The 27,180-nt window shown below is 35.2% G+C and overlaps 1 protein-coding gene and 1 long non-coding RNA gene across 3 annotated transcripts in view; one reads left to right on the plus strand and one right to left on the minus strand.

Annotated features, from left to right (window-relative positions):
- Positions 1–22,997, minus strand: part of LOC134737027 (uncharacterized) — a 163,873-nt gene extending 140,876 nt beyond the window's left edge. The window contains exon 1 of the long non-coding RNA XR_010121550.1: positions 22,887–22,997. This is a non-coding gene — a long non-coding RNA (uncharacterized lncRNA). The remainder of the gene's footprint in view (positions 1–22,886) is intronic.
- SEMA3E (semaphorin 3E) overlaps positions 1–27,180 on the plus strand; it is a 277,698-nt gene that overhangs the window by 151,294 nt on the left and 99,224 nt on the right. For both annotated transcript variants that reach the window (XM_055283382.2, XM_055283383.2), the window contains exons 2-3: positions 5,685–5,845; positions 25,441–25,500. In XM_055283382.2, the coding sequence (XP_055139357.1) occupies positions 5,685–5,845; positions 25,441–25,500 (221 nt within the window). The remainder of the gene's footprint in view (positions 1–5,684; positions 5,846–25,440; positions 25,501–27,180) is intronic.

A 27,180-nucleotide genomic window follows, 5' to 3' on the forward strand; every position in this document is an offset into this window, starting at 1 on the left:
CCCGGATGTAGGAGGAAATTTGGTTGCATAAAAAAAAGGAGACATCTCGTACGTCTTCCCCTTTTATTTATATAATTTCATTTTTGATAAAGTAACACATGTTCACTGGAGAAAATTTGTGTAATACAAAAATTTTACATAGGTCTGTAGAAGAGCCTGAATTCTCATTTTCACTAGTTATTGTAATTTTTAAAAATACCTCTTAAAATGATATTTTCATCCTCATTCCTTTGAGCATTTAATGAAGTTGAATCTTTTTATGCAAATTCACTTTTTGTGTCCTCTTTGATGACGTTCTATTTACAGAACAGAGTTGATATTTTTTCTTCTTTCTTTAAAATAATTTTTTTCAACATATTAAAAGAACATATTAAAAACAATTTGTTTCCATATGTGCTATATGTATGTTTTTTACCCCAGATTTCCCTAATAATTATGTTTCTGCTTCTTTCTTGAACTTCAGAATTCCATGATTTATCAGAGTTTACTGCTTTGATCTCATTGTTTTATGTTTATAATGCTTTTTACAAATAAAGCATACTGCAATTTCTATGAATTTCATACGGATGAGATAGATGAAAATCTCATTATAAAATAGTTTGGAAATAGAAGCATTCTTCTCTATGCAGATATGAAATTTATTCTCCAGTCATGTGAGTCACTTTCACAATCCAGTTATTATCAGGAAAAATGACTTAAGATCAATGAAGACTCAAATTTTCATATTTGGCAGATACTCTCCAACATGCAATATAATTATATAATCATAAACATCTATATATGATTGAACATCTAAACATCATGAACATCTAAACATGATTATATAATCATGAAAAGCTATCAACAGCAGGCCAACTTAGTCTAGCAGAAATACAGATTGTAACAAATTTATGGTATTATAAATTTGTTCCTGAATAAAGACAGACTGGCTAAGTTTGCTATGGAATTGAAACATGCTTCATGTTGACTGCTCTGACCCCACACACATTAATTATAGAAACCACACTTTTTACCATGTGGCTTCCACATTTTAACCGCAGATGGATAATTGTTCACAACACATCCAATCTAGATGAAGCCAGCAATCTATGAATTATGAACACTAGCTGACACAATTTCATTATTTCCCTTGAGAATTTGAATTGCAAAATGCGGGAGCTATTGTCACACTGTGGTGATGTGGGAGCTGGAAATTTATATATAATTGGGAGCTAACAGACATATTTGGCCATGAACAAACTAAATAATAAGCCCTTTAGAATCAGGACAGTGAAGCGGTGGCATTAAGAGAAGCAAGAAGCTAAGATGCAACATCTTCTAAGAGATAAACTACCTTGGCTTCTGTTCATTTTCCGATTACCATGAGGCCAGGATTTCTGTCCTCACCTTTACATTACCTTAATTTAATCTCAGTCCATTGCAGTCATTAATATTCCAAATAACATGGCTACCTAAGGCCATAAAGTGACTTTTGGTGTAGTGAATTTTGATGTTAGTTTAGTTGTCTTTTATTAAGGGATGTAGTTATAAGCACAGGTGTGGAACTTTACACCTTAATTCTTAGCGATGTTGAATGTCCACCATAGTATTTTTCGGTATACCTATTAAGACCTTAGAAGAAATTTCTCTTCGTTCTTAATACTAGATAATGCTCCTAAGCAAGTGATACAGTTTTTTTTTTTTTCTTGTAGTACAATGACTTCCTCTACTTTGGATTTTGGGAAGCCTGAGGTCAAATTTGGGATTCATTTTAATAATGTATCAGATATTAGCAGATGAGTTCCAGTTAAATTTATTACAACCCACTCATCTTAACTGTTTTTCTCTTACCCTTACTCCCCTAGAAATATATTTGCTTATTTGATTGGGTATATTTGTATAAGTCGTTTCAGATCCTTTTTGGAAAGAGGCAAATTAATCAAATAAAGTAGAAGAATTGAGTTAATATTGAATAAGAGTAAATATATAATAAACATTCACATCTTTTCAAAAAGTTTCTATTTTAGAATGGCTCCGTGTCCATTATTGCAGATATATGTCTAAAGCACAAATATTCACCTATAATGGATACTTCTAACCTTTCTTGAATAAAGTCAAGGATGTTACAAAATTGTAACCAGTTAGGAAAAGCAGTCTAGGCCTTAGAGAAAATTAAGGATCAAGATAGGATTTATGCCAGTGAAAGTGGACATGAAAAATATAAATCACGGCATTCATAAACTCTAGTTAGTGCTATGATTTTAAAATAATGTCTATCTACTGACAAGTCTTAATGTCTTAGGAATTCAATTGTTGTCACTGTTTTGTTGTATGGTATTGGTCAGAGTAGAGAGTAGCCGAAGCATTCAATGCATTTTTCTTTTCTTATATTATGAAATGTTTAAAGAAAACTATAGTCTGTTCGTTAGGTTTTATAAATTTAAAAAATGACCTTAGAAATTATTCTAAGAAGTATCTTCATAAATAAAATGACATTTCTCAATTTATTACCTATGGTATGTAATGATATTCAGTTTTATGTATCCAAACATATTTTGGCAACAATTTTCTCTGAGGCAATATTAATAAATCAGGAAAAGTAATCTCCAAAATTCCTTATTACATTTTTTTCACTGACATTATAATCATTTAGGGTCAGAGAAAAAGTTGTAAATGAATTTTCTAGCTACTTGACTTTAGGCAAGCTTAAACATGGGACATGTGATAGTTAGACTTGCTCTTCACCACTCCCTCCCTTTGATAAGCTTCCGAAAGTATGAAAAACAAAAATAAAAGCTCAGCACTGTACTTTAAAGGACTCCATAAATCATCTAAGTGTCGATTTGCTTCTTTCTTTTTTTGCACTGTTTTATCAGCTTCATTTTAGAAATGCAATTTAGTCAAAGAATTAAGAATTTTAAAGGTGGAAGGGTGATTAACAGGTGAAGAATCCAGTCTAAAGAGGTTAAGAGGTTGTTCAAGTTTACCTACGCAATTATTGTCAAAGCCAAGACTAAAATCTGGCCTTCAGATTCTCGGTCTACAAAGACCTTTGGTTATAATATACACACCTGTTATGCTTTAATTCTCATGTTTTTAGAGGTAGATTGAGTGATTTTTATTGTAATAGTGTATGACCATAAGATAGTCATTAAATTTTTAGGCACCCAGGTTTCTCCAGTAAAATAAAATACATTGGTAATTTAAACTGTCACACAGTGGTTGTTTACTGTTTTGTAAAAGTGTGTGTGTGTGTGTGTGTGTATATATAAATGTAAAGATCATTAAAAATGAAGATTCACAAAATTTGCATTTGTTGTATGTACACTTTGGTTCTTTCCCTTTGCTTTCTCCAAAGTATATACCCACAGAAACGTGCACATCTTTGTGATTTCATAGGATAGATTTGGCCATAGAGAGGAAGAATAGGTTAGAAGAGAAGGTGATACACCAGAATAAAATAAGATTGATGATTCAATAGTTTCTACTATTATTTACAAAGAAATAAAAACTACTACCTTTAGACTATTAGAACTGTAATATACTTAGCAAGTAGGCAAATTGGTAAGTCGTAAGAGCAAGTAAAACTTGGTGTCTATCTTGCCATGTGCATGCAGGGATAATGAGGTATTAATCACCTCACTGGGTAGCAGGCAAGGTCACCCCTAGATGGATTCACTCATGGAGTGCCTCCTTTACTGGATGGGCTGCCTCTTACTAAAATCCCTCATAATTGAATCTTTCATGACTTTCTCTTATTTCCCAACTTAGTCCCTAAGCTCTACACCTGAGTGTTTTGGGTAGCTCTGTAGTCTAGGAACCTATTCAAGCTAGTGCGTAACCATCCTTTCATCAGTTGTACCCATTCAGATTATTTCACTGTGCGTTGAAACTGAGAAATGTTGCAAACTATTGGAATAACTGGGAAAACTTTTCTAAAAATCCACTTGGCAGTCCTGATATAAACATAAATGCCTATGTATAAAGACAAATTATAATGATAGCAGACAGTTTTGAGCTATATTTTTGTTATGCTAGTGGATCCCAACCTGTGCTTCTCTTGCTGTATGCAAAGAAAAACAGTATGATTCTACTTTTTATTAAATGGAAAAAAATTGTCTTCCAGGATTCAAGAACCTCTAATTTTTCAAACTGTTTTCTTTTCCTTCCCAAGTAAGTTTTGAGGGTGGGAAAAGAAGGAATATTAGGGAATGGATTTTCTACCATTGAAATTTTTGCTAATACTCTTCATTCATGCCTATGTCAGAAGTTTCAAGCTATATGTTTTACCTATACATATTTAATTTTAAAATCTCAGAATCTGGCAAACCTTTTATGTGTTATACCTATTATTCCTTTTTTTCCCACCCTCAAAACTTATTCTCAGATTATTTATTTAGATGAATAGTCAAAAGACTCAATATCTCAAAGGTAACTCAATAAGAGAAAGTTTTACCTTTATAAGGGATACATTGATTTTAGCAGTATTGTTCATTTTAAACTAAAGATTTAAATTTAACTCCACAAAGTTTTGGGCATCAACAGTTTGAGGGCAGAGATATAGATAAGGAATATATTATTAATACAGAGGAAAAGATACTTTTAGCAGTATTGTTCATTTAAAACTAAAGATTTAAAGTTAACTCTACTCCACAAAGTTTTGGGCATCAACAGTTTGAGGGTAGAGATATAGATAAGGAATATATTATTAATACAGAGGCATATACTTCATCTCTTCTTTCTCAGAAACAGAAAGTATAAGAGTGGGCACAGTGCTGTAAATTTGTCCTGCTTCATATTATCATTTGTTTAGATTTTAGAGTCCTAGTCACCAAGAATTCACATTCTCTGTTAGATGCATTAGGCATTGATCTTTGTAAAAAAAAGTTATCTTCTAACTTGCCAACATTTGCCAAAGGGCCTTTTCAGGAATTCTTCAGCATCCAGAGTCTAGGCCTGGGGTTTTTATTCTCTCTCACCACCAAAGGCTCTCATATATCATTTTACCAACCTTAATACTGAACTGCCATATGCAATTAAATACATTCAACAAACAAATGCACACACATGAGCGGTTTGCCAGATTCTGACTTCTTACAGTTAAATGTATATAGGTAAAACATAGCTCAAAATTTCTGACATAGGCACGAATGCAAGAGTATAAGGAAAAATTGCAATGATTGAAAATATATTCCCACCAGTTTTATCAGTGATCCCTACTGTAACCGTTACCACATTAATGCCTCATTGTATTGATGACACTGATAGTTTGCAGACTGGGAAAATTTGATTTTGGATGTGACTATCAAAACCAATTTCAAGTAGAAACATTATTTTTCTGAGTGGCATTTATCTGGAATTCAATAAACACACTCTGGTGGGTTTAATGTAGATTTGGAACCATTATACATTAGAGAAGCTGTGAAATGACTTTCACCTAGCAATTTAAGACTATGAAGGATGACTATTTTTCTGTATTTAAAAATATAGAATATTTTTCTTACATATTGATGAAGTTTTTAGATTCATGAATTTATGAAATATTTTAAGTTGTGCACATTAAAATTTGTTGCCAGTATATTTATGATAAAATGAATGTTAATGACTCAGTTCCAATAGCGATGTAAACAGAGCTATGAGAAAAGGGTTATAAAGGTATTTATATTTTCTCATGTGCTTAGTGTACATGTCACTTTGCATTTCAGAGCTCTTGAATCTGAACAGAACATCAATATTTCAGAGCCCTTTTGGATTTCTTGATCTCCATACAATGCTGCTGGATGAATATCAAGAGCGGCTCTTCGTGGGAGGCAGGGACCTTGTATATTCCCTCAGCTTGGAGAGAATCAGTGACGGCTATAAAGAGGTATAGAAATATCAAACTGCATTTCAGTAGAGAAAGAAAAGGGGGGAAATTTCAAGAATGTTACTTGTCTTTTTTTTTAATTGTATTGACCACTTTAAATTTTTGAGTGATTGCTTTTTAAATAAAATATTAGTTAAAACTGAAATCATTTGAAGAAATGATTTCTAAATCATGTTGTATGAACTTTTCTAGTATAACGCTGATACCTGGATTTCCAGACACTCTTGCCTGGTGCATTTGACATTCCTCTTGCATGGTGGCCCTTGTCACCACACCCACTGTCCTGAGACCTGGGTTTGGAGCATGATGAATCACCACCAGTTCCTCTGGGCTTTACTATTCCAAAGTGCAAGCTTGAAGAAATGTAAATACGTGGCCTCAATATAACTACCTCATATAGTTCTGTTGGTAATATCACTACTTCAGGTGGACGCTCCTTTAACCTGGTGGAGTAACTTATACATTTAAAACAAGAAAGTACCAACATCTTTTGGAAAAAGAGAAAAATCATCTGTAATTATAGTCTATAATTATACAAATAATTGAGCCAAATTTTCTTAGACTCATAAATCTTACACAAAACATAAATATTTAGAACACAATATTTTTGGCATAAGTGCATGTATTACGTAATACACTTTCTTTATAATTTATTTTTATGTTTATGAGCCATGTCCATATTTTCTAGTCATTTAAATTATGACATAAAGCATCATTCCTTGGTTTCTGCCAGTTCCCTATCCCTGGAGGTAATAATTTTAAACCTTTTGTTGTTTCTTCTGGTTCTTCCCTACATATTTCAAAATAATATTTGCGTACTGTTTATTGATATGTTTCATTTGGGGCAATATCTGTTAAGAAATACATCTTTAAGATGAGGATTTTAGCATCCTTCTTTTGCAATACCACAGTTAAAATATCTGTGTACCATACTTCATCAGCAACCCTCCAATGACTTGCCCTCCATCTTCCCAAAATAATTATACCAAAATTTTTGGTTAAATACCAGTGTCTTTATCTTATTATGATTAAGAAGATAGTATTCACCACTGAGCCACATGCTGGAAGTTTATCACACGTTTCTCTCCCTTTCTTCTGCCCTTGATTCCTTCCTTCTTTACTTATTTCTGCAATTGTCTTGTTTCTCTTGAAATTAAACATTATCTCATTTTTTCCATTTGATAAGATTTTTATATCGTTTCACTAATTTTTCGCCAGCCTCTCTATACAAGTTTTTATACTCCTCTCAATGTAGTACAGTTTACCAGTTTTCATCAGTTCACGTTGTTTTGGTTTTTAATTGAAGGTATCCTCCATGCTCCACTTGTCTGGCTGGAGCTTAGCTTCACCATCACCTGGAGCATTCTCTCAGCCCCTGACTTGTATAGAACTTCAGTTTCTCAGGCTCCCCACCTACAGTCTGCCATGTTGTGGAAGCATATCCTCTCCTAGCTTCTGGAAGAAGGATACAGAGTCCAGTGTTGAGTCTCGTATGCTTGAAAATTGTATTATTCCAACTTCACACATTATTGATAGATGGATATAAAATTCTAGGTTGAAAACCACTTGCTTCAGAATTTTGAGGATACTGCTCCATTGTTTCCAAACTTCTAGTATAGCTGCTGAGAAGTCCGATTCTTTCTAATTTCAAAGTTTTGGACGTAACCTGTCTCTCACCCATGTAATTTAGAATCCCTTCTTTAATCTCTGTTTTAAAACCTTCTCCTATTTCTCTTAGCATCTTTTTATTCCCCTTGCACTGAGACACAATGGAACTTTCTACCAGGGACCCCATGGCCTGCAGCTCTAGAGAATGCTCATTATTTCTGTTAGATCTTTTCTTCTCTTCATTCTCCTCTTGACTTTCTTCCTGGGACTCCTCTAAGTCAGATTGTTCCCCCTTTATTGTCTGGCGTTACTGCTTATTATGCATACTTTGAAACACTTCTGATTTCATCCACACCCACCCCCTTCTCACTCTCTATGCTTCTAATTTCCGAGAATTTCTGTAGTCTTTTTTATGAATCAGCTTGCATATTGGCTCCTGTCACCTTGCAAGCAGTTAGATTTCCGCTTTTCCTAGCGTGCAAAGTGCCAACACTTGCCCATATGTTTTAGAGTTTTTAAAATGTTGCTGATATTTCTTTGGCATCTATACTCCAGTATTATTTATCTTTTTTGGATTATGTCTTTTTAATCGTTTTTCTATCGTTTTCGTGATTACAGGTTAAAGTAGAAGCAAATATTGCATTTCACCCTATCTTTCCTTTCTTTCTAACGTCTTTATTTTCTATGTAGTTCTCTTTTGACTTCAAACATATGTATACTAATTGCTCTTTCACTCTTCCTCTCTCCATATATATAAAATATACACACACACATGCATGCACGCACGCACACACACACACACACGACCTCCTGCCAGTCAAATTCAATGGGTTTTTCTCTCACTTCTTGGTTGATCTCTTTCCAACTTCAATCCTAACTGGCTTTGCCACTATCTCTTTCTTTTTCTTCTCTCTCTCTCTCTCTGATATCATCTACTTACTCTGATTTTCTGTGAAGGAGTATCTAACCTAGGGATCATAAACAAGGCTGTCATAGATCGATCCCCATATTAAAATTGTTAATATGTGAATATTAGAAGAACCTATAGAAGATCTGTCATTTCAGAAAATTAACCTTTTCATCGAGGAAGTAGTTCTCCAATTATCATCCTTAGGCCAAAATATTATGTGACTCTCATGGAGTGGTTCCCTGGAATCCACATTTATAACAAATAGGTGACTCATGTACACAGAATTTAATAACAATTTTCCTGAGGTGTTGTTTCCTATGTGGACTGTAAGACCAAGAGATAGCAGCTTCTCATTGTGATTCCCTTTCAGAGCAGGGGAAATTGAATCGCCTACTCACTCTCATGTACTGTTTTGGCCTAATTATACCCTCAGCACTTTCATACTAGGAAGCTGGGCTTTCATGGAGGAAATGACCTGTGAAAACTATATGAGGGTAGGAGACCAGGAGGGTGATGAGGCTTTATGAACTGCATCTTAGGGAACTAAATAGAGTGGTATGTGGCCATTGAGCTTCAGGGTGCCATCTAGCCAGGATGTCAAGGAAAGTAGCTATAAAACCTATTTGAGTACCCCATACTCCAGGGTAAATCCTTATTTTGTGGAGCCCAAAATGTATACAACTTGGGGGAGTGGGGGACTTTTAACTAATATAATTAACTCAAACTTAAATTTCGAAATTGCAAAAACTCCTCTCAGGTGCCAGTCTGGGCAGGTGCCAGGAAGGAGTCCTGAGGCTTGTTATGCTTCATTAGCTCTGATGTAACATCAGCCCCACCTGCATTTCTTATTTTGTACTTGTTCTTCCTGTTTCTTCAGAATGATATGCAATAAAACTCTCAATATGCCCTCTGAGGCTGTTTTTAGTAGCAGCAGAGTAGGAGTAAGGTCTACTTTATGACATTCTGCTTAAAAGAGTGAGCTTAAGAAAATGGTCAGTTCTGCAGTGCTCACCAGGCTCTGAAGATGTAATATGTCTGCTTTGGGGCCCAGCTCTCCTCCTGTCTTGTCTGGACCTTACTCTCTCAATTGTCTTCCTGATATAATATTTTTTTAAATCTCTCCCACTGTGCTTTCTCTATCTCTGAGCTTCTCAACCTTGGTACTGCTGACATCTTGGGTAATTCATAGTTAAGGATGGGAGTGCCATGTTCATTGCAGGATGTTTAGCTGCATTCCTGGCTTGTACCTACAAAATGCCAGTAGCACCCTCTCCACAGTCATGATAATCAGGAAAAGTCTCCACACTTAATTTAGCTTACCTATCTATAAACAAGATTCAGACCCTCCAAATGAAGACACAGATATGATGCATGCCTGTAGTCCCAGCTACTCTGAAGGCTGAGGCAGGAGGATTGCTTGAGCCCAGGAGTTTAAGATCAGCCTGGGAAGCATAGTGAGACACTCTCTTAAAAACAAAAACAAAAAAGACAGACACACACGCACACACACACCCCATTAACCATAGATCTACTCGGTGATACACCTTTCCTTCTTTCCTTCAGATCAAAAACCTTGAAAATGTAGCCAAAGCCTTTTTTCACCTTCTATTTATTTCTTTAATATCTTGTAAAATATAACATTTCATACAGAAAAGGATATACATAACATAAATTCATTAGAATGTATAATAAAATAAATACTTGTGAACCCAGCTGCCAACATCTGAATGAGAATATCACCAATCCCATTGCAGGGGCAGCTACCTTCATCTTCTCCCTATTTCCCTCCACATGCACCCTGCTGTCCAGGAGCAATTACTACCTACTACCCTTCGTTGTTTTCATTTTTAAAAATTATTTTATTATATATTTTCCCATACAGTATATATTCTCTATATACTGTTTTCCTACACAGTATATTATTTAGTGTCACTACTTTTGAGCTATGTAAAAATCATATACAATGGTGTGTTGCATTCTTCTGGGATTGCCTCTTGTTTTGTTTTTATTTAATATTATTTCTTATATTTAATTATGTACCTGTACCCATGCCTTATTTGCTGTAGAAGTAGAATAGTGAATTGGGAGCACTCAACTGGGATTTTGGTGTTTAAACCCTGGCTATGCATGTATAATATTGGGCAAGTTCCTAAATCCCTTTGTGTCCCTATGTCTTTATTTGTAAAAGGATATTATTCCTCTTTGAAGATAAAAATTAATTATGAATTAATTTATGTAAAGTACCAAGAGCAGTGCTTGGCACATAGCAGTATGTATAAGCTCTTATTATTTACTCTGTATTCTGTGTAATATGTTCCATCATATGAATATAGCACAATTTATCCATTCCATGTCAAAGGACATTTGGGTGGTTTCCTGCATTTCATTTTATCAATGTTGCTATGATCCCTTTAGTAAACTTCTCCTGATACATGCATGTAGGAAAGCATCCAGGGCATATATATTCAGGAGTAGAGTTGCCAAAGATAGAATATGTTAATGTCAAGATAATGCCAAATAGCTTTCCAATGTGGTTATACAAAGTTCCACTACTTCCATCAGTTCATGAATTCCCAGTGAACTCACACACTCTCTCACGCTTATTCTGTTGTTCTGCTTGATCCCCACGTTCCTCAACACTCTTCCCTTGATTCATTTATTTATCTCTGCACCAATACCTCTCTATCTTAGCAACTATATTATTGTTAATTATTTTTAGCTTTATTTGATCATAATTTTAATAACTCTAGAATTATTTCAGAACACACTGAGTATAAAATTAGGAAATACACTGGAAAAGTAAAATAATATAACGCCAGATATGATACATGTTATAAAGAAAATAAAACAACTTAGTGGAAGTAAGACAGTAGAGGTTGGTGAGGAGAGTAGGGTGGTCAAGAAAATATTTTCTAGGGAGGTGATATTTAAGAAGATAGCAAAATTAAATGCCCACTATCCATTTTTCAAGGCTCAATGACCAGTTTTGACTAGTTACACTGCAGAACTGGTAAAGTAACATCAGAGCATGTGCCTCAGGCTGATTTGAAGGACCAGGTCATTGAAACAGATGGACAGGCATTGACTTGCAAGTGTAATGGTTGATGAATCATCTTTGTGAAGAGAAGGATAGTAAGCCAGGTGAAAACATATTCAATTAATGAGGAGAAAGTAGCAATGGATGATGGTAGATGAGTACAAGGAAGAAGGTAGCAGGTGGTATGGTTGTGACCACATGAACTTTAAAGCAGCTAGGGTTTTATTATTTTAAATCTTTATTGAGTAGGTGAATTTAGAGAGGAAAAAATTAGTGAGGAGAAGGCAAGTGGTCAGTGAAAATATTTTCCTCACATGTGGGTTTAGAGTAAAAAAGCCACCACTATATCTGACAGAGAAATAGTGTTCTCAGGGGACAACCTGATTTTAACCAGAGCAAGAAGGTGAAGGAACATGGGGAGAGAAAGACTGAAGTTGCAGGGATCTTGTCAATGACATTCCAAAGGATTTCACAGAAGGGTTTGAGGTCTCGGAAAGGTGGGGTCAGATTGGGGGTGGTGCAGAGCCATGTGATGTATGAGTCCAAGTATTCACTGTTGACCCGGAAGTGGGTCGGGTCAATACTTCCCACGGTGACTATGGTCAACAGGGGTATGTCATGATGGATTAGTCCTGATGATCTCTTCAGGGGAGATAAATAACCTTCCATTTTAACTTCATTTAGAAAATGGGAGCCATTGAACATGTTGATCCTCACCCTCCCATCACCAAATCTACTGTTTCCACATGATGTTTTCCACCTCCTTGTTATACTGGCGGTACTCCCTCCTTTTATGAAATGTCACTCCTTAAGCCCATGCTCTGGGTCCCAGCTTGTTGACCTTTCTTAAGAGTTGGTAATTTTCTGTCTTTTCTGCATTCTTATTTCTTCTTTTTCTCTCTACAAAAATCAACAACAAATGTAGTTTGTCTAGGGGTGCCTAATTTCCTTGTGAGACATAGATTCATTTGGCAGTCTGGCAAAACCTAGGGACCCTTAAATGCATAAAGTAAATATGTAGAATTACAAAGTAAAATATTAAAATAAAGTTATCAAACTATAAATATTTTTAATACAGCTATTATGATTAAAATGGCAATTTATGATATGATGAAATGTACCTTATTAACATATTAAGTGATAAAACCTAGCAACAGGTCTCATTCATAAGCACCCGCATTTCCAATTAATAATGAGTGTTAATGATGTTTTCAGATAATTGCAACAACTCCAAAGTAACATTGAAATATATTTTCTCTTGGTAATGAAACCGCAGATACTACTAATACTACTATAGTTTGCTGTCTACATTTATATGATATTATCTGATAGAAATGCTAAATTTCAGTTAGAAGTTAATGATTAATGCAATAATGACTTTTTTTTCTGATTTCTGAGTTGGGACGTTCCCTGAATTCTTTTTTCAGGCCCCAGTTAACAACTCCTGCTCCATAATTTTCATTTTAGAAAGCATTCTAAATTTTTTGAGCTGAGCAAATAGTTTTTCATGATTTATTCTCATCTACCTTCTTAGCCTAATCTCTACTTGTCCACCAGTAACACATTGCTAGTCAGACCATTTCTATTTGCTCTTTTTCATACCTCTGTATCCTTACAACTCCCCTTCCCTGGAATAACCTTCAAACATATCCAATTTTTTAAAATCTATTTTCTTTCTCTTTTAACCTAGATTTGGAGAAGGGTCTCCTTTTCCTTCCTTATTCCAAGGTCTGATTTTCATTCCCATATTGTATTAACATTGGCTGTTCAGCTGTCAGTTTACTTATAAGATGGGTCCTTAAGAGTAGGCACTGTTATGTTCATCTTTGAAGATGTAATGAAACAATGAAAGTGTGTCTGTTGCTAATCCTAACATCTTCCAGCAATAAATCTATTCTCTTCACTGTCTGCTTTCTTGCAAATCTTTTTTTTTTTTTTTTTTTTTTGAGACAGAGTCTCCCTCTGACGCCCAGGCTGGAGGGCAGTGGCGCGATTTCTGCTCACTGCAAGCTCCGCCTCCCGAGTTCAGGCCATTCTCCTGCCTCAGCCTCCCGAGTAGCTGGGACCACAGGCGCCCGCCACTACGCCCGGCTAATTTTTTGTATTTTTAGTAGAGACGGGATTTCACCGTGTTAGCCGGGATGGTCTCTATCTCCTGACCTCGTGATCCACCCGCCTTGGCCTTCCAAAGTGCTGGGATTACAGACGTGAGCCACTGTGCCTGGCCTCTTGCAAATCTTACTGTACTTATTATCACAACCACTTTCAGACTAGTTATTGTTGAATTTCGTTTAGGTTAACTATGTCTGTCTTCTACTTACCCTTATATCCCAAGCCACCTATCCACCACCTACCCACTTCTCCTCTGGCAAACAGTAAGAATCCTGTTTCACAGTGTGGCAGTAATTGCAACCATGGCTGCACATTAGTAAACACCTGAGGATTGTGTAAATAATATCTGTGTTTTGGGTCTACCTCTAAACTGATGTGAGAACTAAATAGTGGTACTTTTTGAAACTCTCCCAGGTGATTGTAATGTGCATGAGAGTTGTGACATGCTGGGGTATTAAGTATCCTTGCTGGTCCTGGAAATACCGGTCCTATATGTGGTACTAAATAATTATTTTCTAAATAATAACCAGAACTTATATGAATATACGCACTTATAAGAATAATTTTTCCATACAATTTTGAAATAGATAAGAATCTGTAATTTAATAAACTTATTGTATTGTATTAGTGTTTTTAGATAATGGCCTGGCTTTCTAAATTCTTTAACTCACTGCCTTTCCCAGATCATGTGATAATACTCTTTCCCAATGAACTTCTGCTCTGTTGTACCTATGTAACATTCATTAAAGACCCTAAACCCTCACTATAAATTGCAAAACTCAGTGCTGATGCTAAAAGCATACTCTTCGCTCTAAAACTTCCAATTTAGTAACTCCATTTGCGTTATCTAATGTGAGAATCTCCCACCTCCTCAAAGAGAATAGTTTTTGCATTTTACTCTATCTAAAAGTCTCTAAAATCCCCAGATAATGTAAGACTTCTTAAATGAGAATTTTGATTTCAATCGAATTCTGATTTAACAGTCTAAGAAATTGAAAAAAAATGTGTTTTGCTGGTGTATTTATTTATTTATTTATTTATTTTGCTTTCTCTAGCGTCCTTTAGTGCAAAAGGACCTTGGGCTGAACTAAAGAAAACTATTATCTAAGTAAAAAATTAAAGCATCTGAGACTTTCTGATCATAATGTGACAATATCAGGACCTTGTATGGATAGAATACTTGGAAAGGGAAACACGAAACATCCTCGTAGACATTTTTCACTTGATTGACCATAGATTCAACCCACATCTGCATTTGTCTCTTAAAAAAAAAAGTGTTTATAAGCTTCAAAGTCTCTAAATTGGGAAAGGGCTCTAACGATTGGCATTCATGGATATTCATGTTTAAATTGCCATTCATTTTTCTTTTATTAAAAGAGTCCTCATTAGGTTTTCACTTCTACTCAATTATTAAATTATAGTTTTGTATTGAGGAAGAACATCCAATCTATTAATAGATAATTTGAAAATAAATGTATATGTTTCTTCTCATACCCATTCCCTGCAATTTATTTATAACTTGTAATTTCAAGATGCGACCAGAAGAGATAATGACATTTTATTATGTTATGACTAGGTTTTCTGGTTAGGAGCTTTCATTAAGCAGAATTAAATTTTATTTCTACATAATGCATAGTTATTTAAACTTCAGTTGCTGGTATAATTTAATTGAACTTAAGTCTAAGAAGATTTAAATAGATTCAGTAAAATTTTTAAGTTTTAAATAGCTAAAAAGGCAATTCATGGAAAATTGAATATTTTAGCTGTATCAAAAATATATGTATGGAAATCCAAAAACAAAATTAATAACTACAAAATATCTTGGTGTTTTGTTACAGCCAACCCACTATTTACACAACTATTCTGTTATCTGTAATTCAAACAAAAAAAAGTATAGAAAAAAACATTCCCTGTGACTTTAAAACATTTTAATACTAATAGCATTTTATTTATTTATTTATTTTAGACAGAGTCTCACTCTGTCACCCAGGCTGGAGTGCAGTGGCACGAACTCGGCTCACTGCACCCTCTGCCTTTAGGGTTCAATTGATTCTCCTGCCTCGGCCCCCCAGTAGCTGGGATTACAAGTATGTGCCACCACACCCAGTTGATTTTGTTTTGTATTTTTGGTGGAGACAGTTTCACTATGTTGGCCAGGCTGGTCTCGAACTTCTGACCTCAGGTAATCCACCTGCCTAGGTCTCTCAAAGTGCTAGGATTACAGGTGTGAGCCACTGCACCCAGCCTGTAATGGCATTTTAAAATAGTGGTTGTGATAATTTTATTTAGTCAGCTAGAATTAGTATTAACCAAAAATAAAATTCCTCTGAATATTATGCATGGTAAGAGTACTCATTAAATGTACTCATCAAATTAATTTGATTATTAATTATGATTAATTAATAATCCAAATATTATTAAAATATAATAATTAATGTTAATATAATGATCCAAATAATCATATCCATTAATCATATCCATTTGGATATATTCCAAATATATATATAATATGATCCAAATAATCATATCCATTAACAAAGCCAACATGTTAATTTTAGTTTTTATTTTATTTTAACTTATTTTAGTTCAATTATATTAGAGGACTTTTTGAAGAGAGCAGAGACCAGAGTGTAATAGCAAAGAACATGGATTTTATAGCCATATTGTTAGGGCTCCCATCTGAACACTACCTCTTATTAGATGAGTGATTCTGGGCAAATTAGTCCACAGCTCTGTTTCTCAGTTCTCTTAACTGTAAGAACAGATAGCCATAGTATCTTTCTCTTAGCTTTCGTGAGAAGATTAGGTGAGTTATTAAGTGCCTAGAACAGTGCCTGGAACATAGTAAGCACCGCCTTAATATTTACTATCTTCATTGTTATTATTGAAGCTAGATGATTCTAATGTGCTACCATAGAAAGTGAGGGGTAGAAGTATTACATATTTTTAGGTGTTACTTAACTAAGTTCTAGAAACATATATGGGGATATGAAGTATGCAGAAATGAATAAAACAGTGTCTATGCTAAAATATTTACAATACAATAGACAAGATAGATATACATGTGCCATAGATGGCACAATTTGAATAGACAATAAAGGTTCAAATAAAATGCTAAGAAAGTTTTGGAGGAGTGGTTCCTGGAGGAGATATAATTTAAATTGGGCTTTGAATAATAGAATTTTGATTGAGAGTGAGAACAGAGAAAGTAGGGGTAGGAAGGACAGAAACTTTAGAGCAGTATAGAATAATGACTAATGTTTTGGGCTGAAGTAAATAGATGGGTTGGGGACATGTGGGTGGGAAGAGGGTATGCAGTAAGAGTTAAGGATGGAAACCACAGACTAGTTCATGAAGAATACTGACTGCAATGCTGTTGAAATGGAATCTTCTAGGCAATGCAGGAGAATCCACTGGTGGATTCTCAATATGGGCATAAAATAGAATTGTAGTTTAGTGATTACTTTGGCAGCAGCATGATGAATAAATGGATGGAAAATGAGAATAGAGCCATGAAGCCAGTAAGTAGCGGTTAGAATGTAAAACCAGGTACATCTGTGTTAGAAGCCATCACTGAGAACCAGGTTATTGCTTTGAGATCAACTTCCTGTTTCCCATATTGGTCTTCAGTGCGCCATTAGTTTTGCTAGTTCTGCTTTTGTTATGAGATGTTTCTTTCTCCTTGACTCTTACTCCCTTTGCATGGCTGCATTTTACCCTAGTAATGGTTATGAACTAGTAGAACAATTAGTTGCTGGTGACAGTAGTAGAGAAGAACCACTGACTGGTATTAGATGTAACTGTACACCCTTTGTTTACTTACAATAAGGGCTGAGAGCCCCAGAAGATGCCAGTATTCAATCACAGGTAACAGATTATCCTGTCTGTGCTCTGTATGAATAGCCCCTTGCAATCTGTACACATTTGAAAATTACTAAGACTTCCTAAAAAATAAATCAAAATTATTCTCTGGAAGATATGAATATTTATTTAATGTATAAAATTTTATTTTTTTTTTCCATTTCATGAAAAAATAAAAAATGAAAATATATATTTAAGCCATATTTTGGGGAACTCAGAATATTTCATATTTGGTAATAAACTTTGTTTTAGAAACTTTGTTCTATAGTTTTTATCTTTCTAAATTTCAGCTTGTTTTTCTAAAATTATTCTCACTACTGTAATTTAAAGCTAAAATTGGGCCCGGCACGGTGGCTCACGCCTGTAATTCCAGCACTTTGGGGGACCAAGGCGGGCAGATCACCTGAGGTCAGGAGTTCGAGACCAGCCTTGCCAACATGGAGAAACCCTGTCTCTACTAAAAATACAAAAAATTAGCAGGGCATGGTGGCACATGCCTGTAATCCCAGTTACTTGGGAGGCTGAGGCAGGAGAATCACTTGAACCCGGGAGGTGGAGGTTGCGGTGAGCCGAGATCATGCCATTGCACTCTAGCCTGAGCAACAAGAGCGAAACTCTGTCTCAAAAAAACAAAAACAAAACAAAACAAAAAAACAAAAAAAAAAGCCAAAATTATACTACTTAATTTGGATATCTATACATATTATAGTTCTGTTAGATAATTCTGTTTATAAAAATATTTATGCCTTTCTCATTTATTCAACTTTATTGTATCAAAGGTGAAAAAGAGTTCTTGTATTTTAGAATTTAATTTTTTATTGAGAAGGCATTTATGTACAATTTGTACATAAATGTCAGATGGCATTTCACATTAATGATACCAGTTGAGTAAATTTTATCCATACAAAAGGCCATGCATCAGGCTACAAATGTTTGTGTGTAGTTATCATATTTTTCTAGTTCAAATGCTTAGGAGAGCAAGCTTTTTAAAATACAAATTTTGTCTATAGTTCAAAATATTATAATTCTGGCATATAAACTGCTTGAGTAATGACAGTCATAATTAAGTATAAAGGCATAAACATAATGACAGATAATGTGTGTCAGGTTAAACATTATCATTTATAAACCATTAAGATTATTTTAATGTGTTCTATTCAAAATATATTTTCTTGTTTTTAATAATATTTATAGGATCTATAATTAAGATGTACATTGATGGACATTGGTGCCACACATAGATGTAAATACAGAAAGAAAACCCCAAATATAGGCAAACACTTTTCATTAGAATAATAGAAATAGGAAGAGAATATAAGATAAAATTATAGAGGCTTAGTCACTTAAAATCTATTCTATGAAGATAGACTTATATTAACTGATTTACTCTTTTTAAATAAAAAGGTAATCTAATTTTTAGACAGTTAAAAAATTATTTCATATTCGTTAGTTTGTTTGCACTCTCCTAAATCTCTGAGTGTCATAACATCTTGTAACAATAAGCTGTTTAGATCCTTAATCCTGGTATAATTATGTGATTCAATAAGGAGTCCAGAAAAAAATTACCTTGTAGTTTAATTTATACTTTATTTTTCTCCATTGAGATATGCAAGAATAGTAAATGGCTGGTTAATGCGCAGTGGAATTATTAAATTATATTGTAGGGGTATTGTGATGATGTGTATTTAACCTTTTGCTTTTTGTATCTTTTTTGGTACAGAGATTTTGGAAATCACATTACACCCTGTTGTTTAACTGCCTTTACAAATGTTTTGTGCAGAACAAATAGCTTAATTTTATGGGTTTTTGTTGATGCTAAACTCTGGAGCAGAACCAAAAGGCATCCTGACTGCCAAAACAAATGAAGAAAATCATTTCCCTTACTAGCTTGGCAGAATGTTTTTACGTGATGGCTTTAAAAATAACTTTCCATTTCCAGTGAGGTCTTTCTTTGCCATATATTGTCACCTGAGTTAACGTTTGGTTGCAGTCCTGAGCCTATTAAACTGTTTTAAAATACCAAACAAACCAAAATAACAACAAAAAAACTTTGGTAAACTTATATTTCTGTTATTCCTTTGGAGGGTCCCCATGTGTTGAACTTTACTGTAGAGAGCATTCATACTTATTTTCGGTCTTTCTTCCATCTACTCAGAGTGATCTGTTAAACATCCGTCTACCTTTCCTCAGAAATCCTACAAGTCTTTCAGAGCCGAGGTTATTGCTAACATCCTACAGTATTTCCTTCCTGATTAAACCGGAAAATTTTACCTGTTTTATTCATTTAACATGTTACAGCATTTTCATGTCAGTGAACCTGATCTCTCAAACTTTACTGTAATCTCCTTTGACAGATTGACTTCACTAAGAATGTGATTAAAGGCATATTGACTGATACAAACCAATCAATGGACGTTGAAAAGCAGAGACTGTACTTAAGACATTGTGCCAGATAGGCACTGGTAGTGAGACAGAAATAAGTCACTGCCTTGCCCTCTGTAATTTATAGTCTAATAAGAGAGCTAAAATTAAGTACACAAATCATTGTTGTCCTAGATAGAGAAAATACGAACACTATGAGGGATCAAAGGAGCGAGAAATACTATCTGTTGAAAAAATATCAGCAAAGATTTTGTTGTGAAACTCTTCGGGAAATGTGCCTGAAAGAATAGTTTTGTTATTCTTACAGCAAGTGCCATTATTAGTTTTGCTGCTAGGAACAATGCTTGTTCTGGCAATCCTAGAAAAGCCATTATTGTCTTCACCATCACATAATATCTTATCTTTGTGACAAAAACTGTGAAGGGTCTGAGATTTTATCTCGCTCTCAAGACAGGTTAGCCTGTCACAGTTTCATAGATGCTGTCAGAAAACATTAGACTCTTGGGTCAGAGACGAAAGACTATTACTCATGGCACAGCAGGCAGCAAGAGCTTCTTGTTTCCATCAGTGTCCTTGCCCCTCAAGTCCTGCAGGGGGTGATGCGTGGCAGCCTAGGTAGACACTGCACTCAGTGGATACGTGTCGCATCTGAGGGACCCCAAGCTTAGGAAACTCCCAATCTTATAAGGGGGCTGTTAGCAAAACTGTCTAAACTTTGTCTAGAGGGAGATACAGTCTTTACTATCCTGGTCAGGAAACAAATCTTCCATTTGCCCTGGAGGGAGATTCTATCTTTTCAGCCTATTTGAAAAGATACTCTGGAACAAAAGCTGTCAAAAGATGTATAAAAATGCTATGGAGAATTAACCCCTAAACAGTGTGTTTAACTGGAAATGATCATTTTGAAGCCATTATTTAGGGGAATACAGAATAATATGCAGTAAAACTAAAGTTTAAAGAAGTCTTCATTTTACATAATAATGAAAAATGAGTAAGAAGGGATGCTGATATTGTAAAAAGAAGCCCAGCCTGTATCTCATAAGTTATGTTATAAACATACTGCATTATTCTGAATTATGGATGAGGTATTATCTAATCTAGTCATATTGATAATGGAATTAGTCATGAAAATCTTTCCTGATAGATAATCCTAAATGAATTTGTATTTTATTATATAATAAAATGTACAGATTTGTATACATAGTCTATATATACATGCACATGTTCTAGCATATCCATTTGAATTTATACATCCAAAGTGAAATCATAATTCCCAAATCAAATTGAATCTCAAATTAGAATGGGTCTTACAAATTATTTCTTAAAATCTATCCCTCAGTTCAAGAATGGTTTTCCAAAATAATAGATCAGGTAAAGTTTATAAACTCTGCAGCTTCACTTCTAGGATTCGACCTATAGGGGGGTCAGTGACTCCCCTCAGGTGTATGCAAAGCTGCACTGTAACTAGATATTGACTGATATCTTTCCTAAATCATGCATGACCCACTGATGGATTCATTGCTAACATCAACATCTATTCTAGGATGTTGTGTGCTTTTTGCTTTAAGGTTGGTTTTCTTTTATATCACCATTTTTCTCTGTTTATCTTTTCTTGTGTCGCAACATCAACAACAAAACTGTTTTCACTTAAAGTTTATATGCCAAAACTGTGTTTTCCTTTAAAAGTTTATACAATGCACTATGAAAATTAAAGAACATCTGATGCTGAATATTCTTAGTAAAAGCTGCTTGGGGCTCATTGCACCAATGAATAAGAACATCGAAGTAGTATTTTATACCTATAATTCAAGCCATAGAGTGCTTGTTTCTATGATAATAAAGTAAATCAGATAGCATTTATCAGTATAAAATGCTATTATCATCACTTTGATAAATTCCCATTATTACTCATGTATCAGGAATTGGATTTGGCTACATAATGTATAAGTTAAGTGACAAGCCTCTTTCACTTCTGGGATTTGCATGCCTTACCTGATATTTTATGGGGCATGGCTTTAAGAAAAAGCTTAAGTCTTATTTATTTTTCCTTTTTTTTTAATTGAGATAGGGTCTCACTCTGTTGCCCAGGCTGGAGTGTAGTGGCAGGATCCTGGCTCACTGCAAGCTCCATCTCCCAGGTTCAAGCAATTCTCCTGCCTCAGCCTCTGGAGCAGCTGGGACTACAGGTGCATACCACCACGCCTGGCTAGTTTTGTATTTTTCACCACGTTTGTCAGGCTGGTCTCAAAATCCTGACCTCAGGTGGTCCACCCGCCTCGGCCTCCCAAAGTGCTGGGATTACAGGCATGAGCCACCACACCTGTCCTAAAAAAGCTGAATCTTGAACATATTTAGGATTCAAACAAACGTGAGATTTTTAGAAACTAAAATGCCTGTAGGAATCATTCATGTAAAAGAAAAGTCTGAAACAAATCAGAATATTTGTTCCATTTCAACGCCAGAGGAATATTTCCACACAGGAATGCATGCCTAGTGTTGCATTTGGTCATATTTTTCTAGGGAAATCAGAAATATGGATTTTTATGCAAGATTTTTAAATTTTTAAATGTTGGCTCCTAGCCTAAAAAATAATTACAATTTGCCACTAAGTAAAAAATACCACCAATCAGCAACATCTAATATTTTGTTCGATAATCAGAATATCTTTCCAGGCTGACAGAGCATAAGCTGGGATGGTGATGGATAGAGGAAGGGAAGGCAGAAGATAATAGAGACTTTAAGGGAACAAACAAACAGCTGTAGACAGGAGAAGAGTCTGTCTTACTGTCATAGGCCTAGCAATACAGTCTAACAACAGTACACCTTGACACTGGACTGGAAAAGGCTGTACCTGAATCCTTCTCAACCAAGGTCTCTGAGGACTCTTAAGCCTACTGAGGAAAAAGAGGCTGTTTGTAAAAATGTTAATGATATCTTGAGAGGCCCATGCTGCTTGGCTGTGTTATTTGACTCCTTCATCAAAATGTTAACTTGACAATAAAAAGTGATTTCCTACAAAAGGGAATCAGAAAAATTCTTAGGTAGCCTGGGGTATTAGTCCGTTTTCATACTGCTATAAAGAACTACCGAGATTCGATAATTTTTAAAGGAAAGAGGTTTAATTGACTCACAGTTCAGCATTGCCAGGGAGGCCTCAGGAAACTTGCAATCGTGGTGGAAGCTGAAGGGGAAGCAAAGCACCTTCTTCACGAGGTAGCAGGAAGGAGAAGTGCCGAGCCAAGGGGGAAGAGCCCCTTATGAAACTATCAGATCTTGTGAGAACTCACTCACTATCACGAGAACAGCATGGGGGAAGCGGCCTCCATGATTCAATTATCTCCACCTGGTTTCTCCCTTGAAAAATGGGGATTACGGGAATTACAATTCAAGATGAGATTTGAATGGGAACACGTTGCCTAATCATATCATCTGGCTTCAATGGAGGCAATTAAGTAAAAACTGCAGAGTGTTTTGGCGAGAAACACCATCTCTCCAAGATAAATCACCTGACCAGCCAAGCCCATGAAATTGATACATCAGATGGTGCTCCCTTGAAATTCCGAGGGAACTTAAGAAAGGAGGTGGACTGAGCTTTTTCATTCTGGTGAGGGAAGGTGATTGATCCAGCAGATGTGGGGATAAACAATATTAAGTAGGAGACTTAAGTTCTTGAGCCACAAAAACATTTGGGAACTGAGCAGTTGCTACAGTTACTCAAATGGATCATATTCCTTTGTTTCCACCTATAGATTTATTGCAATGTGGGTTTCCACAGATAAATATGAATTTTTAAAAGAAACTCCCAAAGTAATAGCATCTCTTTGATAAAGTTGTGGTAAGGATTAAATTAGATATTGTATTTAAAGCACTTGACACAAAAATTGGAAAACTTGATAATGCTAAGTGAGGGTATGGGGGAATGGATTGCTGGTATAGACATGTAGCCATTTTGGAGAGCAGTCCGGAACTACATTCACAGATGCAATACTTACTTGCCCTGAGACCCAGTAATTCTTATGTTGTATATATATACCAACGATTTTCTTACACAGATCCAAAAAGAGCATGTACAAAAAAGTAACAATTTGTTTGATGTCATAAGAGACTTGGAAGCAATCTGGGTATCCATCGCTGGGAGAGTTGATAAGAAAATGTGGGGGAACCACACCTTAACATTACAAAACACTCAGAAATGCAGACTATATGTGTGCATAGGACTATTGAGGGAACTCAAAAACCCAGTTCTTAGTGAAAAACATAAGAAAGATGAGATTTAACTTCAATACTATTTACATAAATTAGAAATATATGCACAAAAAGCAATAGTATACACTTTAAAAGAGTACATACAAAGAAGGCACTTGGTAACAGGATACAATAGTTGCCTCCTGGAGGATGGAAATAAAACATGGAGTGGGAAGAAGGAAATAAATAATTAACTAAAATAAAACAGGGACCTTTTAAGAGTGTTGATGAAAATGAATCATGAATTGAGTAATATAACGAACTCAAACCTCTGCACATAAGTTGATAAAGCAAAAGAAGGAAAAAATAAAATAAAGTTCTTAACACAATGCCTGGCACATACAATCAATTCTATAGATAAAGCAAAAAGAGGACCAAAAGGAGTCTGAGAAAAGGAAAGAAAGTGATAAAGAAAAAAATTTCTTCCAAAAATAAGTTTTGCAATTAGAAATTTGTGGAACCAGTTAACAAGTATAACTGATTTCTGCTTGTGGTCTCAGGAAAGTGCTAGATACTATTGGAGGTGAAAAAGAAAAATTCGATATGTTCTCCTTATCAGAGAATAAAACAGCAAACTTAAAATATAAGTTTTAAGGAATGTATAAAGGAAGAAACCAACAAACTTAAAAAACAATGAAAATTTTTGGATATCCAGTTGGAAACTGGTAGAGTTAAACAATGTTTTTTAAAAAAAATCACTTTGGGAGGCCAAGGCAGGCAGATCACGAGGCCAGGAGATCGAGACCATCCTGGCTAACACTGTGAAACCCTGTCTCTACTAAAAATACAAAACAGTTAGCCAGGTGCCATAGTCCCAGCTACTCCAGAGGCTGAGGCAGGAGAATCGCTTGAACCCAGAAGGCAGTGGTTGCAATGAGCCGAGATCGCACCACTGCACTCCAGCCTGGGTGACAGAGCCAGACTTCACCTCAAAAAAATAAAAATAAATAAATGAATAAATAATCAAAGAGACAGTATGGTGTATTACTGGGTGATACATTGTAAGTCATCATTTAAAGAGTCATTCATCCTTTAATCATTGTATGCAGCAAACATTACGGAGAGCGCACCACACAGAAGTTCTGTGTTAAGTAGTAAAAACACAAGAAACTGCAGGAGGTGCCTGAGTTGGAGGAGCAGTCAGGTTTAATATGGGAAAGGGCTGGTTAAGGCATGGCTGTCCTCTGAAGGGCCAAGACTTGAGGTGAGCCTTCAAAAATATTGCAGAAGAAAAAGGATTTATCATAAAGTAAAAGCCCAGAGATACGTTTCTTAATTATGCAAATAATCGCGTGAATAACACAAAGCCCCACTGTATCTTATCAGAAAATAGAAAAAAAAAAATGGAAATGTTTTGAACTATAGAAGAAAGTGAAATGGTTTTCAGTGTGGTTTATTTTTATATGCAGTTGTCATAATAGTACATTATCTTTTATTTAGATACACTGGCCGAGTACAGCTCTAAAAATGGAAGAATGTATAATGAAGGGAAAAGATGCGGTAAGTATGATTCGTTGTAAACTAAACAAATCATCAATTATATCCCTAGTTAACCACAAAGAACTGAATCACTGAATTTTTATTTGCTCTTATAAAAGCATGTATGCAATTTGGTTCATGAAAAAAATGTATAGGCATATAAAACATAATTATGTAAAATTAATTTCAATGTAGAGTTAAAGGAAGCAGAGATGCCATTGAGATCTTGGTTTTTATTTTGTTTTTTAATTTCTTAATCAACTTGGGTTTATAAATTCCTTATACTAATGCTTATTTCCCATGTATTTGGCAGAAAAATAATTGAAGGTAATTTTTTTTTCTAGGAACAGTTAAGCGCATTCTTTGTGAGATTTCACTTTACATTGTTTAGTAAATTAGAAGTGAATGAAGAAACAAAAAGTTTGAGAGAGGCAATAAACACATTTTACCTATTCCTAAATATTTTTAGGGTCTCTTCTACTATAAGAAGCATTTTTCTCTCTGTAGTTTCCCTGCTGGGTGTGAGTGGCAAAATGCTGTGCATCAGTACCCCAACAAAGTCCCTAACACACTAAGATGTCAGTGATAGGACTTTCACATGCAAGCAGTGGCTAGCTGGTTTTGTGACACAAATGCACCGTGGAGGAAGTCCTGGACATCTGCCTGTGAGAGTGAACTTATCCTTTTTTTCAGTTAAAAAAAAAACTATACAAATGACTAACACACATTATACCAACTCCTCATTCTCTGTAGCAGCTGGGTCACAGCCAAGGAGTGAGTCAGCACATTCCTGTTGCCTTAGCCCACAGCGTGATGCTGACTCATTGAACATATTCTTAGGCCATGTCAATCTAGCTCAGCTGAGCCCAAATGTGGTCTAATAGGCTCCCTCTCAGATGTGACAGTGTGTCAAGAGAGGAAATGCAGGTGCTTATGGAAATAACAGATATTTTCACCATCCCTGAATGATCAAATTCTGCCAAATATATGGGTCACCCAAAGAATAAAATATCATATGAATGCAAATTTGAAGAAATAAATATACCTGTGTGCTCTGGATAATCAATTCAATAGTGCACTCCTCGTTCTTGCCAAGTGATTCTGCTGGCCTTTTCCTCCTAATACTGTCATAGGATATACTTTAAAGTGCTGAAATCACAACAGGTCCTTATAAAATGTGACAGTAACTGATGATTGCATGTATTGATTTCAAGTAATACTGGGCACTAAAAGAGTTTAGTATTTATTTCATAATTTATTTTTAATGGAATAGCAACACCTAATTTGTCAAAAGAATGCTTGCTAAAATTAGCCAAGTTGATTTTGAAGCAATTGTAAACTTTTTTTTTAAATTCACTATACTGATGATAAAATTCACTTACTGATGGATATATTAAAGCTTTGTTAAGCATGTGTTATGTATTAGGTGCAGTGCTCAATTAACTGGGAAATGCCGAGATGTGTAAAATAGATTCTGTCCTCAAGAAGCTTAGAGTTGAATACCAGTGTCGACAAACTAGAGCTTCTAGGCCGAAGGTGGCTTGTTCCCTACTTTTGTAAATAAAGTTTTATTTGAACACAGCCCCACGCATTTAGTTTTGTATTGTTTATGGCTCCTTTCATGCTATAGCTGCAAAGGTGAATCGTTGCAACAGAGACCAGATAGCTCATCAAACTAAATACATTTACATTCTGGGCCTT

The sequence above is a fragment of the Symphalangus syndactylus genome, chromosome 6, assembly GCF_028878055.3.
Source record: "Symphalangus syndactylus isolate Jambi chromosome 6, NHGRI_mSymSyn1-v2.1_pri, whole genome shotgun sequence".
NCBI classification, from domain to species: domain Eukaryota; kingdom Metazoa; phylum Chordata; class Mammalia; order Primates; family Hylobatidae; genus Symphalangus; species Symphalangus syndactylus.